The sequence below is a fragment of the Xyrauchen texanus genome, chromosome 38 (genome assembly GCF_025860055.1).
Source record: "Xyrauchen texanus isolate HMW12.3.18 chromosome 38, RBS_HiC_50CHRs, whole genome shotgun sequence".
Classification (NCBI taxonomy): domain Eukaryota; kingdom Metazoa; phylum Chordata; class Actinopteri; order Cypriniformes; family Catostomidae; genus Xyrauchen; species Xyrauchen texanus.
The window spans coordinates 25,531,744-25,551,960 of record NC_068313.1 but is presented as its reverse complement, the minus strand read 5'-3'; the positions used below and the strand labels follow the sequence as shown (position 1 = coordinate 25,551,960).

General features: G+C 36.5%; 1 protein-coding gene across 5 annotated transcripts in view; it reads right to left on the bottom strand.

Moving 5' to 3' along the window:
- The window catches only part of LOC127632091 (rap1 GTPase-activating protein 2-like), a 109,295-nt gene that overhangs the window by 73,964 nt on the left and 15,114 nt on the right, over positions 1-20,217 (bottom strand). For 2 of the 5 annotated variants that reach the window (XM_052110572.1, XM_052110569.1), the window contains exon 2: positions 2,065-2,100. The exons of 1 other annotated variant lie outside the window; for it this stretch is intronic. Coding sequence is in view for 3 of the 4 variants with exons in the window: in XM_052110569.1 (XP_051966529.1) it covers positions 2,065-2,100 (36 nt within the window). In the remaining variant the exon portion in view is untranslated. Of the gene's footprint in view, positions 1-2,064; positions 2,101-5,429; positions 5,593-20,217 lie in introns of those variants that run through there. 2 more of the 5 variants (XM_052110568.1, XM_052110570.1) reach the window with 2 other exon arrangements.

Here is a 20,217-nt window from a genome sequence, read left to right as displayed (position 1 = left end):
AAACAGCTGCACACAGGCCTGATTATGCTGTTTCTAATGCGGCCCTTTCCTTCAGGTGCAGAGCATTCACTTTGTAGTTGCAGATGTAAAAGGGGAGTGGAAGAGGGAGGGGGAATCTTGTGGGCTAGAATCTGCCCCCCAAAGCACAGCATACATAGACCAACCAGCTTCAATGCCCTAACAGGCTCAAGCATACGCAAACACATTTTTGATGGTCTTGTCTTTGTAAACTGATTTCCATGGAGACCAATATAAATAGTGAGCAGCAGTATCGGGATTGTTATTCAAGACAGAAAAACACACACATAGAGAGACACCGGAAAACAATGTGACAATGGCACAACAAAATCTGAACGTGTAGCCTATATGCATTTATGAGTATATAAAATAATTCAAATATACCTGTTTCGCACACATATTTAATTAATTATAATTCATATAGACTGATCCTAAGCCAGAACCTAAAAGAAAACTTCTTGCATTTTTAGAATAAAAAAAAACTTTATTTGTGAATAATTTTTACAAATAAGGAAGTCACAGAATGTCCTCAAACAGAGGTTTGGTCAAGTTTAGCTCACTTTTGTGCACAATTTTGTCCCCTATAACTGTGTATATGTACACACATATGTATGTTTCACTATATTAGGGAGGACATCTAATCTTAATCAGGGGTGGCTGTGGCTCAGTTGGTAGAGCGGGTCGCCAGTAATTGTAGGATTGATGGTTCGAATCCTGGCCCACACGACTCCACATGCCGAAGTGTCCTTGGGCACTGAACCCCATGTTGCTCCAAATGGCAGGCTAACTATGGGTGAATGAGTCACAGTGTAAAGTGCTTTGAATACTGTTAAGGTTAAAAAGGCGCTATATAATTGAATCCATATCATTTTATGCGATCAAATCAGTTTTGGGTGAGAACAGACCAAAATATATATTTTTCACTGTACATCTTGCCATCACAGTCTCTAGGCATGATCATTTCAAGCGCTATCATACTTCCTAGTTTTTGACATATGCACGGTGCTCTAGATGGTGCTATAGGAAATGCAATCAAGCTTAAAATCATGAATGCCAATGAGACAACTGTCAAGATTTACAGCTAAAAAAAGAGTTATACTTTGGTCTGTTCACACCCAAACTGATTTGATCACTTCAGAAGACATGGATTAAACCACTGGGGTCGTATGGATTACATTTATGCAGCCTTTATGTGATATTTGGACCTTCAGATTTCTGGTCGCCATTCACTTGCATTGTAAGGAACTACAGAGATGAAATGTTCTTCTTAAAATGTTCATTCGTGTTTTACAGACGATAAAAGTCATACACATCTGGGATGGCATGAGAGTAAATGATGAGAGAATTTTCATTTTTGGGTGAACTATTCCTTGAACTTGACTGAGATTAGCATTCTGCCTAACATCGTTGATCGTGGGTTAGGAACTACATTACTACATAAGTAAATGTTGACAGAAATTTCATTTTTGGGTGAACAAACTTGAATATTGGTACACTTATGAGCCTTTTTATGAGGACAACTTCAAGTGTCTTTACTACTCAATTTTCAAATGTAATAAATCTGGCAAATATATCCAAACCTGTACAAACATTGCCAAAGTATAGACATATAGCCAAAACTACATACACACACAGGCACACACATCTATCTGTAAAAATGGTGACCTGTGCTTATCCACTGCTTAGGGCTTTGATGTCTGTCTGTTTCTCTGTGTATACTGAGCTCACGATTATTGCCTCCACTCCTCTGCTTTCCTCTTTCATCCCCACCCCTCCCTACTAGACAGACTGATAGACACTTGAAGGTTGAGACAGTCATACAGAACTGGCATGTGTGATAAATCCAGCCAGGACTGGAGCACCTGCATGAATACTTTAATAATAAAGATCTCACAGCAATGAGTTCTCACAAAGTCAAATTAGCATCTACATGGAGAGTGAAATGATTGCTGGATCGGTGACATTGATGTATTGATTGCATATTCAGGCATCTTATTAAGAGAGACATTTGGATGGATTTAGATCACGCTACATACACAGACTCACCGTGCCCTCAGGGCTGCAATGCTGGACTTGTCAATCCTGCAGAGCCAAAGACAAAGAGAGAGAGAGAGAGAATATAATTGAATTAATTAAAAGACCAAAATCAAAGTAATTCTGCATTGTTGCTTGAAACAATTAGCGCCCCAAAGTAAACACTTTCTGCTGTATTTCAACCTGAAAATACTTTGTAGAGTCCTGACAAGCCACAAGATCACTGTAAGACTGCAAACATCTTTACCTATAAAGTAACTAGAGCACTTAGCAAAGTAATTATTTCTTGCTAATTAAGCATATTTGTAATTATTTCTAAAACTATATTTGCATGTTTCTTAAATGTATAGTCATTTCATGTCCCAGGGGATGATTTTTATTAAATCGAACACATCCTCTATATGTTTCTAAAAAAGTGTGTAATCAGTGTCTGATTACACACTCACACAAGTATTTAAACCTCCATGGAGCATTTACAAATTTGGGATTAATCAGATAATTACCTTAATCGATAATGTGTACTGAATATAAATGTGGTCAACTTACAGTGGAACTCTGCTATAAAATCATTACTTCTCTGGTCAGGAATTCAACAGCGCTATGGTTGGTTTATAAATCCTCATGTGTGAATTGTGTGAAACACAAATGAGTTAATGCATTACAGATCAGACATTTCAAGAAGTGGAAAATGTGTATGATATACAAGGGTGTAGATTTGGCTTGAACATTGGGGGTTACAGTGTGAAGAATTTACATGTTTCCATTGATCATGGTATAAATATTGGGGGGTTGTGCTTGCTTGTTTTTATTACCCTGGAATCTACGCCCCTGATGATATAGTTAATACTCTTGACAAGTTTAGATTTCTAAGATGCATACAATTAACAGAGGCTGTCTGCAAACAGATGATCATTCTTCAGAATATTTTTTCTTTAATTCGAATGAATTCTTCATTCATTTTGAAGCCGTTATTCGTGCCTTTCCGAATAAGGTATTCGGCTTCTGGCACATCCATTCTAATGATGCTACCATTTATTTTTATTTTTTTGTGCAATTCTACAGAGACCTAATAATTGTCTCCATTAGGCCTGATGTGGAAAACAGCACAAGGTTTATTATCGCAGCTAAAAGAGTGATAAGCTAAATACAAGCTGCTAATTTATGATAAGATTCTGGAACCATAGGTAATTTATTTTTCTGTCTGACATGCAAATGGACATTTCTAACAATATGTTCATTTGAATGTGTGAACATTTACAGCCAAATGACGAAAGTGAGATGTTCTATTTCAGCCAGAAGGTCAACCATTCAATCATTCACTTGTACTAGTAACACAAAGAGTCAGAAACATTTGATTACAAAAGAGAAGTTCACTTATTAGTTTTCTCTTAGAAAGAAGAGTGTTACATTAGTTTGCCTGTGAAACATCTATGATACGAAATCTTTAGTGAAAGAAGCGACTAAATGTATAAACATTAAAAATAAAAGGCCAGTTCTCCACCATGTTTGCATAGCAGGCGCAAAATGAAACAGTTCTGCTGGAAGTCTTATTTGCTTGTGTATTGATAATCTGTTTCATCAAAATGTGCTCTGTACAATTCAATTCATATCACTCTCTGTGCAAGCAGTGAGGCCTACGTAAGCAAAGGTGTGAGATATGAAAGCCAGTTATTGTCATGGTCACAGTTGTGACGCAGATGTCTAATCAATGTGTATTGTCAAATATAGAAAGCTTGCTCCCTGACTGCCACTATCTGAACATCGGTCCTAAATGACCACATGAGGTGCAGCACCGTTAACACCACAACACACATTTGAGACGGTAAAAAATGTAGGCTGTTTTTGTTTGTTTGTTTGAGACACTTAAATTCAGCTCCTAGCCTTAAATACAAATACGCAATGTGGGATTTTCAGCATATAAAGACCTTATGATGGGAACATTCTGCCACTAGTTCTGAATGGCGTGGCTTTGTCCCTTTTAAATAACATTTGGTCAAAAATAATCATCTCCCTCTTTCCCTTTGTTGTTCTCTTTCTTATTTCCAGGTTATGCCCTCAGATCCTGCATTTTGCATTGACATTACAGTTCTTTCATTGAAGGTGTTGTAAATTATAATTTACTACTTTATATTTCAGACTGCCCTTCTTTACGGAGCTAAAACAGAAGCACACTAATTTGTCAAATTGGTAGGATTCTAGGCAGGGATTCTAGTTTTGTTCGTTTGGTTATTTGAAAGAGTAAAAAACAAGTTTGCAATTTCATTTGAATGTGAGAAAGTGAACATATAAAAGGTGAAAAGTGAATACAGCCAAATCCTTTCAGCCCAGCTACATGAGAATTATAGTTTATATCTGAAGTAAACAGGGTTTAAATAGCATATATCTCTCTCTGTTTGATAGCCACTCAGAGTGTGTGTGTGTGTGTGTGTGTGTGTGTGTGTGTGTGTGTGTGTGTGTGTGTGTATGTGTGAGCGTGTATTTATCACTTTGTGGGGACCAAATGTCCCCATAAGGATAGTAAAATCCGAAATTTTTGACCTTGTGGGGACATTTTGTCGGTCCCCATGAGGAAAACAGCTTATAAATCATACTAAATTATGTTTTTTGAAAATGTAAAAATGCAGAATGTTTTCTGTGAGGGTTAGGTTTAGGGGTAGAGTTAGGATTAGGGGATAGAATATAAAGTTTGTACAGTATAAAAACCATTATGTCTATGGAAAGTCCCCATAAAACATGGAAACACAACATGTGTGTGTGTGTGTGTGTGTGTGTGTGTGTGTGTGTGTGTGTGTGTGTGTGTGTGTGTGTGTGTGTGTGTGTGTGTGTGTGTGTGTGTATGCACATGCATATGTGTACACAACACGTCTTTTGTTTTTCTCAAGGAACAGTCTGACTTTTTAATGAATAAATCTATATTACTGTAGTCACACACAAAAAAGACAAGTAGGCATAAATGCTTTTCAACTTCCTGATACATAAAAGTTGATTTTAAAAAATGTTGATTAAAAAATTACAGTTAAACTAATAACAAAAAGAAAAGAAAATCTACAACAACAAAAAAGAAAAAAGAAAATCCTTTCCAGAAAACACCATAACACCATGGTTTGGTATCTATAGCAGTACTTTGTCATCCTGTTGTTGTGTATTATTCTATCTGTGTATGATGACAACAGTCAAATTATACAATTATATTTATAAAATCATACATGTAAGAGATAAAAAAAAAAACAAGATGCAGATGAAAATACAAGCTGATGCAAATGCAAATACAAAGTTCTCATATACCTTGAATAAACTCAAATGGTCTGAGCTCAGCTTTACTCTGGAGCAAGTCTCAGATTGCTGCTTGAGGCCAGAAAGAAACAAAAGTAACCTACCCTCCAAAGCCCCCGAAAGACACGCTTCTTTTCCTTCTGTACATGCTGGCCACAACACTCTCTCTTTCTCTTTCTATGTCATTGACAGACAGAAGACTCCCTTTCCACTCCCTATTTGTTATTACTTTCCACTCTTTAAGGGGGTGGGGAGGACACCAGGAGGAAGTGTGAGGGACAAGGAGGCAGAGAGGGGTGGAAAACTGATGCCTCCTCCTACCTATCCCTAACTGCCCTCCTCCACTTCACACAATAAAACAGTATTGTGAAAACTGGACTTTCCTCTATACTTTTAAAAATGAGTTTGTGTAGCTGTTCATAGACAAATTATTATTATTTTGTTTTTGGCAATTTTATATATAATTATATTTACATTTATGCATTTGGCAGACGCTTTTATCTAAAGTGACTTACAGTGCACTTATTACAGGGACAATAACCCTGAAGCAACCTGGAGTTAAGTGCCTTGCTCAAGGACACAACGGTGGTGGCTGTGGGGATCGACCTTCTGATTACCTGTTATGTGCTTTAGCCACCACCACTCCAACTGGTCCCAAGGTAATTTTTAATGTATCAAAGTTCTTAAGTTCGCACAGGTATCCCACCCGAGTAACTACAGGTGTAGTTCATCACATTAGCCATAGACAAGTTCCATTAGCATTTGGTTATCAAAAAGTGCCCAAATAAATTTAGTCTTCATCTGAAGAGTACAATTAAGGGGAATTCACTAAATCCAGCATCACACCAGCAGTCAACAAACAAAGGATTTTGGCCGAGGGTGTCACACACATGCAGACTGTTTTGCTGAGATCTCGCTTTAGAGGTATGACACACTTGCTGAAACATAATGCTGGAGGGGGGACAGACATAACTCACCGCAATTCTCTCTCTCTCTGATGTCTTGTCACGTGGAGCTCGCTGAAATAACAAAAGGATCAAGCAAGCTTCTGGTCTAAAAATGCCCTACCGTGTGAGCATTTCGGGCATTTTTAGACCAGAAGCTTGCTTGATTTGTTCCAAAACAGGGGCTAAAATAGTTATAATATTGTATTTTCTTCATTATTCTGTTTGCTTTCTCAAGGTTATATTTAATACAATTCTGTTGTGGATATTTTTAATCACATTAGTTACTTTTGCTTTATTGCTGTTTTGAAAGGTTGACTTTTTCACATTCAAGGAGCTCTTTCCCTCTCTATCTTTATCTAATATAGCTGCCAAAAGGCTATATCCACATTTTGATGATGAATTACAACACTGACGAGCTGACATATAGATTTTTCTCCATACAGGTGGTCTCGGACAAATTGTTTTGGTGTGGATCCGAGTGTGATTGCCATGTTCAAATATGTCTATATGAACCGAACCAAGGAAAAAAACACACCAGGTTCTGTAACAAATACTCCACCAAGCCAGGTGTGAAAACACCCTTAGGACTTAGCACGATTCACAGAGAAACTTTACCTTGTGAAGGTGCGTGATTGTGTATTTATTCCCTCGATGTCTGCTGTAGAACACGTATGTCCATTTGCAGTTTTAAGTGAGAAAAGAAGCTTGATAAAAACAGGCTGTTGTGGCTCCGCTCTCTGATATAATTTTAGTGTAGGAAAAAAAGCAGGAAAATGTTTGGTGACAGGATTACTATGGATTACAATCAGCAATTGTGATGATATGCAGCTGAGTGCAACGAAAATGTTCAGATCAGCTTGACGTCTTGTCAGTTCTTCAGTAAAAGAAGAAGCTCATTGGTCACTTGACAAGAACACAAGAGCCTACCCTAGTGACAGAATGATTTTTTCAAGCAAGCCTGATCTGCATTTCTGTTTTTGAAGCCATTAACTCAGTCAGGAGTCCCAATGATGAAGTGATTAATGACCTTTTGCTGGCAGATGCTAATCCAAGCTTCATCTCTGTCTGCCTGTTCGGAGATTATGTTACTGAAGCTCACACCTGAAAATCACACCTGAAAAATCGGCCAGTGTGGTACCAGCTTAAGGATGGTTTGCGCTTGCTGAGTGCACATGTTTAGTGGAAGGAATTATGCAGATCAGGCAGTGGTGAAATTGCACCAACAAACTCGGTGCTGAGCGCAATATGCACAGTGCAATTCCGATCTTTCAGGCCGGTTCAACTATATAGTGGCAGACGCAGCAGACAAAAAGGATATGACGAACTTTACCGGGTCTGTACAGCATCACTCCAATACTGTGATCCAAACATCTGAATTATCTCTTTAACATGCCAAAAGTGCACTTAAGTACACCGCACATATATATACAGTATGCTATGTTAAACACTCTTCTCCGTCATTTGACCAATATTTGCCATGATTGATGGAAAATGTACACAAACAAAGTTTTTAATAAAATACAGTTTACTAGCACAATGTTATTTGCTCAGAGTTTTGTGAATGCAACACAATCTATAATAAGCCTAATTAACATAGAAAGGAGGCGTGTCTGTAGGAAAATAAAGAAAATGACTTAAATACCCAAGACGCTACACTGTTTCAGCACTGATTGCACCTGCTTAAACTAGATTGAACTTGTTTTGATATCAACATATTTGTAAGTGTGTCTAACAACTCTTCGGGGCCAACTTTCTTAGCGTGCATTCAAATAAATTGCTTGGACACTTGACATCAAACACACCAAGTCGAGTTTAAATTGATGGGTAAATTAGACTCAGTTACACACCTGTATGCCAGTGTTTCCACATCAAAGACCCCAATTTACAAACACGCTGGTCTGAAAACACTTTTCAAAACAAGATGCATGAGACTGAACTCAAAGCACTCCCTCTACCATCTATCCTCTTTACTGAGCAAGGCGTGTTTTGTTCAGGTGCAGTGACACATTTTGCTAATGAATATTTTGTTACAAATGGTTTGAAAATAAACCATCACGTAACAACTAATTCATTCTCATTTTCTTATTCCCTAGACAGCTGGAGAGCTTTTAAAATGAAGAGGACAAATAATGATCAGCACTGTGGACATGCATTTCTCTTTTTCTCTCTCTTCCCTGCACTTAACATCCGCTTCAATAATGATTAATGCTGGGCATGGTGGAACATCAATATATGTGGTAATCAGATGAGGATCACTTGAACTTTTCTCACCGGCTTTGCAATTCATAACGACAAGAGAGGGTCGGATATTTCATGACTGGTCACTGTGTAAACAGGTATTGATTAAAATGATCTAATCACATACAAACATATAACATCACATACACACATGCACAAAAATGACAGATATCATATATCTAAGTGCTTCGGATCTCAGCTAACAGCTCTATCGTCACGGCACATAGAATTCAGTCTGTCAGAAGCAAATACATTTAAGGCCATTCCCCACGGCATGATGCTCAGAAACCGATGGCTCACACTTCCTGAAGCCTGAACTACCTGACACCCAACTGCATCCTGCTATTTACACCTTTTAGTAACAACAAACAATGAAAAGTGTTTATACATCTTCTGTAATTAATGTAATTTCTGTAATCTCTACAAGGAAAACATATGATTTGTCATTTGAATTATGTACAGGAATTTAGATGCATGTAGATTTTTCTTCCATAGGGACTAGTACTACAGATTTAAAGTAATAGTTCACCCCAAAATGAAAATTCTTTCATCATTTACTTACCCCTCATGCCATTGCATGACTTTCTGTATGATTTCTGTCTACTGCAGCACACAAACAAAGGTTTTTAAGAAGAATATCTTAGCACTGTAGGTCTATACAATGCAAGTGAATGATGATCAGACTTTTAAAGCTTCAAAAAGCACCTAAGGGCAGCATAAAAGTAATCCATAAGACTGCAGTGTTTTAATCCATGTCTTCTGAAACGATCCAAATGTTTTTTGTTGAACAGACCAAAATACAAATCCTTTTTAACTATAAACAATTGACATTAGCTGTCTCCTTGGCGATCATGATTTCAAGCTTGATTACACTTCCTAGTGCCATCTAATGCTCTACACATGCATCAAGCACTAGGAAGTGTAATCCAGCTTGAAATCATGATCATGCCTAAAGACTGCAATATCAAGATTTACAGTAAAAAAGTTATTATATTTGGTCTATTACTCAAAACTGATTGGATTGCTTCAGAAGACTAATTAAACTCTGGAATCATATGGATTACTTTTATGCTGTCTTTAGGTGCTTTTTGGAGCTTCAAAGGTCTGATCACCATTCACTTGCATTGTATGGACCTACAGTGCTGAGATATTCTTTTTAAAACCCTTTGTTTGTGTTCTACAGTAGACAGAATGTCATACACACCTGGGATGACATTAGGGAAAGTAAATGATGAGGGAATTTACATTTTTGGGTGAACTCTTTCTTTAAAGGTAAAGCGCGTAATTTCTGTTTTCAAGCAGGTTTCCAGGACATGTCTTCAATTGGTTGCCCCAATCAGACAGTCCCACTAAAAACTCATGACAAAGGTTGAGCAAATGTTGCTATATTGAGCTAATCGTGATGCTAAAACAAAGAAAGTAGTGTTTTGATAGCACCATAAAGGCACTTCAGGAATATCAACCAATTAATGTCTTATGTTGGGAAAATGTTTAACTGCAAAAAAATTACACACATAACCTCTGTGACAGGGCGGAGGGCGGGGCCGGGTCGTGATTTTACACACCCGGCCCCATATCAGGCTAATCAAGCCTCCGAGAGGGATAAAGGCCAACTGCTGACGGTGGTGTAACAGAGAGAGAGAACGTTTAAGGGCAGCTGTCAGTCATATGTGTGTTTGTGTCTTTTGGTTTATTTCTTCATTAAACTATTATTTATATTGTCAAGCCAGTTCTCTAAAAGCTGCCCATAAATGTTCTCTCTCCACCATAAACTCTAATAAGCAAATTTATACAGAATATCTCATGGAATTATTTTATACATGAATAATGATCTGTGTTTATATTTAATTATTTAGTCAGACTGATTAACAATTATCTCAATGACAAAGCGAAGTGCCTAATTTACCTAAATGCAATTTACAGCAATATGGATGTAAGTAAGACATATTTTAAATACTGACCACTATGTAGCACAGTTTTTACCTTTTCCTCTATTGAGAACAAATAGTAGAACTTCTCCAGTACAGGAAAGTGATGGGCATTCATGTTGTGAATGAGTGATATATACAGAGAGAGAGAGAGAGAGAGAGAGAGAGAGAGATGGAAAGAGAGGCATTAGACTGGGGGCCTTAGCCACAATGAATGTAAGGTTAATCATACAATATAGAAGAGTGAAAAGAAGGTGATGAAACAGGGCAGGAAGTGGGGAGGGCTCTATTACACATTTATTTGAGTTGGAAACCATTTGTTTCTTAAACCTCATTTTCACGTGTCCTTTGAATTTCCTGTGACACAGTTTAATGAGACCAGTAAGAGTAAATGTAAAACTCTTGAATGATGCAAATTTTTACCAACATGCAACAGCACATACTATAGTAAGTAGAAATTTGGCAGACAATTTTAACCAAAGTGACTTTCAATAAACATATTTCAGTTAAACCTCCAGTAAAAACCAAAGATTTAACAATGGTGATAACTCGCACATTATTTACCTTATTAGGACATACAGTAGTACAGATGTCCGTCTAGTACTGCATATTCATGTAGAACTTCTTAAAAAAAAAATAACAGCGTAGACAGACTCAAACATGCGTTGTGAACAGCCCCTTACTCTGTCCTTAACCTTAACCTTCAAAAGCAGAGAATAACCTGGGTTGCATTATCCAATAACAATTGATCTTATCAGTTACGAGCAAATTTACGAACGTTCGTTATTATTACGTGCGTTTCCCAAAACTGCACTTAACACGAATGTGCGAGGATGTGCTTTAAGTGCTATAAGAGAGTCACTGTCCATGTGACAGTGCTGAAATGTGACCATATAGTGCTGCATGTCATTGTAACTTCATTATATTTGTGCATAACTTTACAAATTGTAATTTACCTAAAGCAAAAAAGAATTCATAAATATTCTACCCAATTATCTGCATATTTGCATATTGTTTTTACAATAACTTTGTGCAGAATGATCTTTTACACAATCTGCTTCCATATTCAGGTGTGCATTTGTCATATTTCATTTTCACATATTCCTCTTCCAGGATTAGTGAAGACAGTGGAGGCCCTGAATAATTAGAAGGAGTCCTTCTAATTACAAACATTCATTGAATATTATTCAGTGTTATCACGGAGAGCAAAATAAGGAGACGTTTGGAAGATGCGCTTTAGGGGCATATACCAATAAAGCAAAGGTCTGCTCTTTACTCCCAAAAGTGATAACGGTGACAGCAATGCTGCATGTGTGGTGCTACACAACTTGTCATGCTGGTGAGAGAGCCTTTGGGTGTCAGAGAGGAAGATGAGGTGAGGATAAAAGCATCTGCCAAATGAATAAATGTAAATGTAGGATGATGGAGCAAATATATACAGACAATTTTCATGCACGGTAGCAAGTTAATTACTTTTTCTTCTCTTTCTAATATTAATTTATACAGTTGTCTGCATCAATCGTGCCACAAATGTGTTGTTACCAACTTGTCAAACTAGTCTACACAAATAATTTTATTTTCTTACTAATTAATCTAGTCATCCATTTAGACTTTCTATTTTTATTTATTTCATTATAATATTAATTATTATTAGTAGTAGTATACTTGTCTGTTAAAATAAAAATAAATACAATTGTATAAAGTGTAATTTCACGATTGTCCTGCAGGTGTCTGCATAAATCTGTATCCTCACAATGCTCTTAGCAGTGTAGATTACTCCAGAGCACTCCTTAATCTACAAGCATTTTCAAGAACTACTTACTTTACTATGCTTTTTGGGAAATGGGCCACAAAACTAAGATGAATCGTAAGTTGGATTCTACAATCTACTTTTGGGAAACGAGGCCCTGATCATTTCAAAATATTTTGTTTTTTGCATTGTCGAATTTGTTGAATAAACTGATTTTAGGTTGTTATCAGCGTATTGGTTTACATGTAAATGCACTCATTAACTAGCCCAAAATCAGAAGTACAGGTTGATAAAAATTGTGTTGAAGCCACAATCCCAGCCCTAAGCCTCACCCAAAACCTAACCCTAAAAGGAATCAAGGACAAGAGCAACATGGATGTTGATCCAGGAACACAGTTACATTGAAAAATTATGGTCACCTTAGAGCTTACAACTTTTGATTGCAATGCCAGATCTTTATCCACCACACCACATCACTCTTGAGACTCACTTAAACAGTCAATGGAGTATGCAACATATGATGTAGTTGTGTTGCAGTTTAAGTGAGGCTGTTGGCATGATTGTGCTCTGCCTAATGGACTGAAGACAGTGTTTTGTAGGCTCCAGCAGCCCTGAGTCGAGACTGACTGATGAGGCTGTTTTCCATCCAGCCAGCTCTCCTGCTAAATGAACAGCATGCTCGCTCATTAGATTAGTGGCTAGAGAGGGGGTCGTATCACTCACTTTGTGCTCACACGCTCTGGCTCATTAGATCTACTGTCTCGGCTTCCCCTTGTCACCTGAATCAAGACATAAAACCTAAAATCAGGACTACGCATTTTGGTTTTCTTTTATTCTCCTTCATTATTTTTTCCTTCACCTTTCCACACAAACCTTTGTTTGCTGTGCAGGGGTTGTTGTCATTTCTACTTTGTTCTCATATCTTTGTCCTTAGATGTTTTTGGTACAATACCATGGAAAACAAAGGCCAATATTGCAGATATCGATACCGAATCTGAATATACCTCTACTGAATGAAATGCTTTTTGTGATTTGCCAAAAAGCCATAATTTTATCATATATAGTAAAGTGAAATATCAGATTTATTAACAACAACTACAGAAAATGATCAGTCTTAACTAATTTTAATTGAACTAAATTTATATAGAACTTCACACAAATCAATTCAAATAAATCTAATTTAGTTACATTTAGCTTCACCATTATTTATATAGAAGAAGTCCTGAGGTTCCCCTCTATTTTTGTCAATGTTCTATCCTCTATTTTATGAGTGCAGTGGGCGAGTTCTGTTTGTGACTGCTTGTGTCATTCAGCATTTCTGCTTGTGTTCAGATGAGTGGAAGGGCAACTAGTTCCTATCCTGCACAACTATTTTCTACCTCATCCTTAAATTCTCTCTCAACTTCTCTCCTAATCCCTCTTTCTGATGGTGTTGTCTCAAATTTTGACTTCATACCAGATCAACTCATTAGTGATGAATTGACGCTCTCTCGTTTTCATCGCTGTATTGTGCTAGAGGATTTCGATAGTCATGAAAAAGAGCTCAGCCGTAACACCGACTTACTGCCTGCAATATTTTATACCCACCCAACCTACACATTAAAAACATGCACATGCACGCACACTAGGTATGTGACTGTATTTGGTTATATGGTATATCACTGTAATTAACATTCATGACATTGTTATCGTGGGCACTTCAAAATACCGTAAATAATTCCAGATAACCTTTTGGACAAATTTTTCAATTTTCAGATTGCACAGTAGTTCTTATCCCATCAACGAATCAAGATCCACAACAATGCATGTACGCAGCACAAATGAAACATAAGCACTCTGATGTAAATGAACCATTGTGGAAGAGAAACATGGCCAAAGGAGGAATGCAGCCAACCCTTTATCCGCATTGTAATAATTGGGTTAAATCTTAAGATTTTGGGTTACATAAAAATGCAGAGGGATTGTTGAATGGAGATGTTTTCCATTTTTGTAAAATATGTGGGAGTAAAGTGGCAGAAAAACTGCCGTGGACATCATGTACGCTTACCTGCAGGACAATCATTCCATTAAATTCAGCAAGATTAAGGTAAGTTGCGACAGTTTGCTCGTTTTTGCAAACTGTTTTTGAAAACTGAGATACACTTAGAGACAACTAGCAAAGTGACGACTAAGACAACAAACTGTTGAACTGTTGTTGCTATTTGCAAATAATGTGTAGCTTGCTTTCAAGTGGCCGAATAGTAGTTCGCTATAACTCTGCAAGCTACAAAGTAACGTTTGCATCTTGTTGTAACAACTAAAATACTGTTGGAATCAGATAATACTAGGTTCTGTAATTAATAATGGCAACGTGGCTCAATTATGATTTCAATATTAATTTCAAGTTAGAACACCAAGCAATCATACGCTGACATATAGTGTGAGTGAAAATGCGGTTATTAAAGTTGTAGCTAGCGCCTAGCTATATACAGTATTAGCAACTGGCTTGCAATCCAAAAATAAAATTTAAAAAACTAATATATATAAATATATATATGCATACTATTGTTGTAGCCTAGTAGCTAGCTTGATAAAATGAGTCTAGCCTTACTTTAACATTAGCCTCAACAAGACAAGGTTTGTCCTGATCTGTAATGATCAGTGGCCCTGTGGCAGAATGACCATTTAAATATTAAGACGTCAACTTAATGTTATATTTGGCTCTGTATCTATGGTGTTGATGGTAGTTTATTAAATATTCAGGATTTTTTTTCAAAGTTCTTTGTTATCTGTTATTTAAAGGCTAGTTTGGTAATGAAAATTTAATTAAACTTGTTATTAAGAAAAACTCACCTCTACTTGTCTCATCTCTATACTATTCTACTTATCACACCTCTACTTGTCTCATCTCTATACTATTCTACTTATCACACCTCTACTTGTCTCATCTCTATACTATTCTACTTATCACACCTCTACTTGCCTCATCTCTATACTATTCTACTTATCACACCTCTACTTGCCTCATCTCTATACTATTCTACTTATCACACCTCTACTTGTCTCATCTCTATACTATTCTACTTATCACACCTCTACTTGTCTCATCTCTATACAATTCTACTTATCTTAGCTCTACTTGCCTCATCTCTATACTATTCTACTTATCTTACCTCTACTTGCCTCATCTCTATACTATTCTACTTATCTTACCTCTACTTGCCTCATCTCTATACTATTCTACTTATCACAACTCTACTTGCCTTATCTCTATACTATTCTACTTATCTTACCTCTACTTGTCTCATCTCTATACTATTCTACTTATCACACCTCTACTTGTCTCATCTCTATACTATTCTACTTATCACACCTCTACTTGTCTCATCTCTATACTATTCTACTTATCACACCTCTACTTGCCTCATCTCTATACTATTCTACTTATCACACCTCTACTTGCCTCATCTCTATACTATTCTACTTATCACACCTCTACTTGTCTCATCTCTATACTATTCTACTTATCACACCTCTACTTGTCTCATCTCTATACAATTCTACTTATCTTAGCTCTACTTGCCTCATCTCTATACTATTCTACTTATCTTACCTCTACTTGCCTCATCTCTATACTATTCTACTTATCTTACCTCTACTTGCCTCATCTCTATACTATTCTACTTATCACAACTCTACTTGCCTCATCTCTATACTATTCTACTTATCTTACCTCTACTTGTCTCATCTCTATACTATTCTACTTATCACACCTCTACTTGTCTCATCTCTATACTATTCTACTTATCACACCTCTACTTGTCTCATCTCTATACTATTCTACTTATCACACCTCTACTTGCCTCATCTCTATACTATTCTACTTATCACACCTCTACTTGCCTCATCTCTATACTATTCTACTTATCACACCTCTACTTGTCTCATCTCTATACTATTCTACTTATCACACCTCTACTTGTCTCATCTCTATACAATTCTACTTATCTTAGCTCTACTTGCCTCATCTCTATACTGTTCTACTTATCTTACCTCTACTTGCCTCATCTCTATACTATTCTACTTATCTTACCTCTACTTGCCTCATCTCTATACTATTCTACTTATCACAACTCTACTTGCCTCATCTCTATACTATTCTACTTATCTTACCTCTACTTGTCTCATCTCTATACTATTCTACTTATCACACCTCTACTTGTCTCATCTCTATTCAATTCTACTTATCACACCTCTACTTGTCTCATCTCTACTATACTACTTATCTTACCTCTTCTTGCCTCATCTCTATACTATCCTACTTATCACACCTCTACTTGTCTCATCTCTATACTATTCTACTTATCACACCTCTACTTGTCTCATCTCTATACAATTCTACTTATCACACCTCTACTTGTCTCATCCCTATACAATTCTACTTATCATACCTCTACTTGTCTCATCTCTATACTATTCTACTTATCACACCTCTACTTGTCTCATCTCTATACTATTCTACTTATCACACCTCTACTTGTCTCATCTCTATTCAATTCTACTTATCACACCTCCACTTGTCTCATCTCTATACTATTCTACTTATCTTACCTCTACTTGCCTCATCTCTGTACTATTCTACTTATCACACCTCTACTTGTCTCATCTCTATACTATTCTACTTATCACACCTCTACTTGTCTCATCTCTATACAATTCTACTTATCACACCTCTACTTGTCTCATCACTATACAATTGTACTTATCACACCTCTACTTGTTTCATCTCTATACAATTCTACTTATCACACCTCTACTTGTCTCATCTCTATTCAATTCTACTTATCACACCTCTACATGTCTCATCTCTATACTATTCTACTTATCTTACCTCTACTTGCCTCATCTCTATACTATTCTACTTATCTTACCTCTACTTGTCTCATCTCTATACTATTCTACTTATCACACCTCTACTTGCCTCATCTCTATACTATTCTACTTATCACACCTCTACTTGTCTCATCTCTATACTATTCTACTTATCACACCTCTACTTGTCTCATCTCTATTCAGTTCTACTTATCACACCTCTACTTGTCTCATCTCTATACTATACTACTTATCTTACCTCTACTTGCCTCATCTCTATACTATTCTACTTATCACACCTCTACTTGTCTCATCTCTATACTATTCTACTTATCACACCTCTACTTGCCTCATCTCTATACTATTCTACTTATCTGACCTCTACTTGCCTCATCTCTATACTATTCTACTTATCACACCTCTACTTGCCTCATCTCTATACTATTCTACTTATCACACCTCTACTTGTCTCATCTCTATACTATTCTACTTATCACACCTCTACTTGTCTCATCTCTATACTATTCTACTTATCACACCTCTACTTGTCTCATCTCTATACTATTCTACTTATCACACCTCTACTTGTCTCATCTCTATACTATTCTACTTATCACACCTCTACTTGTCTCATCTCTATACTATTCTACTTATCACACCTCTACTTGTCTCATCTCTATACTATTCTACTTATCACACCTCTACTTGTCTCATCTCTATACTATTCTACTTATCACACCTCTACTTGTCTCATCTCTATACTATTCTACTTATCTTACCTCTACTTGCCTCATCTCTATACTATTCTACTTATCACACCTCTACTTGTCTCATCTCTATACTATTCTACTTATCTTACCTCTACTTGCCTCATCTCTATACTATTCTACTTATCTTACCTCTACTTGCCTCATCTCTATACTATTCTACTTATCACACCTCTACTTGTCTCATCTCTATACATTCTACTTATCTTACCTCTACTTGCCTCATCTCTATACTATTCTACTTATCACACCTCTACTTGTCTCATCTCTATACAATTCTACTTATCATACCTCTACTTGTCTCATCTCTATACTATTCTACTTATCACACCTCTACTTGTCTCATCTCTATACAATTCTACTTATCACACCTCTACTTGTCTCATCTCTATACAATTCTACTTATCTTAGCTCTACTTGCCTCATCTCTATACTATTCTACTTATCACACCTCTACTTGTCTCATCTCTATACTATTCTACTAATCTTACCTCTACTTGCCTCATCTCTATACTATTCTACTTATCTTACCTCTACTTGCCTCATCTCTATACTATTCTACTTATCTTACCTCTACTTGCCTCATCTCTATACAATTCTACTTATCACACCTCTACTTGTCTCATCTCTATACAATTCTACTTATCTTAGCTCTACTTGCCTCATCTCTATACTATTCTACTTATCACACCTCTACTTGTCTCATCTCTATACTATTCTACTTATCTTACCTCTACTTGCCTCATCTCTATACTATTCTACTTATCTTACCTCTACTTGCCTCATCTCTATACTATTCTACTTATCACACCTCTACTTGCCTCATCTCTATACTATTCTACTTATCACACCTCTACTTGTCTCATCTCTATACTATTCTACTTATCACACCTCTACTTGTCTCATCTCTATTCAATTCTACTTATCACACCTCTACTTGTCTCATCTCTATACTATTCTACTTATCTTACCTCTACTTGCCTCATCTCTATACTATTCTACTTATCTTACCTCTACTTGCCTCATCTCTATACTATTCTACTTATCACACCTCTACTTGTCTCATCTCTATTCAATTCTACTTATCACACCTCTACTTGTCTCATCTCTATACTATTCTACTTATCACACCTCTACTTGTCTCATCTCTATACAATTCTACTTATCACACCTCTACTTGTCTCATCTCTATACTATTCTACTTATCTTAGCTCTACTTGCCTCATCTCTATACTATTCTACTTATCACACCTCTACTTGTCTCATTTCTATACTATTCTACTTATTTTACCTCTACTTGCCTCATCTCTATACTATTCTACTTATCTTACCTCTACTTGCCTCATCTCTATACTATTCTACTTATCACACCTCTACTTGCCTCATCTCTATACTATTCTACTTATCACACCTCTACTTGTCTCATCTCTATACTATTCTACTTATCACACCTTTACTTGTCTCATCTCTATTCAATTCTACTTATCACACCTCTACTTGTCTCATCTCTATACTATTCTACTTATCTTACCTCTACTTGCCTCATCTCTGTACTATTCTACTTATCACACCTCTACTTGTCTCATCTCTATACTATTCTACTTATCACACCTCTACTTGCTCTTGTCTCATCTCTATACTAATTCTACTTATCTTACCTCTACTTGCCTCATCTCTATACTATTCTACTTATCTTACCTCTACTTGCCTCATCTCTATACTATTCTACTTATCACACCTCTACTTGCCTCATCTCTATACTATTCTACTTATCACACTCTACTTGCCTCATCTCTATACTATTCTACTTATCACACCTCTACTTGTCTCATCCCTATACAATTCTACTTATCATACCTCTACTTGTCTCATCTCTATACTATTCTACTTATCACACCTCTACTTGTCTCATCTCTATACTATTCTACTTATCACACCTCTACTTGTCTCATCTCTATTCAATTCTACTTATCACACCTCCACTTGTCTCATCTCTATACTATTCTACTTATCTTACCTCTACTTGCCTCATCTCTGTACTATTCTACTTATCACACCTCTACTTGTCTCATCTCTATACTATTCTACTTATCACACCTCTACTTGTCTCATCTCTATACAATTCTACTTATCACACCTCTACTTGTCTCATCACTATACAATTCTACTTATCACACCTCTACTTGTTTCATCTCTATACAATTCTACTTATCACACCTCTACTTGTCTCATCTCTATTCAATTCTACTTATCACACCTCTACATGTTTCATCTCTATACTATTCTACTTATCTTACCTCTACTTGCCTCATCTCTATACTATTCTACTTATCTTACCTCTACTTGTCTCATCTCTATACTATTCTACTTATCACACCTCTACTTGCCTCATCTCTATACTATTCTACTTA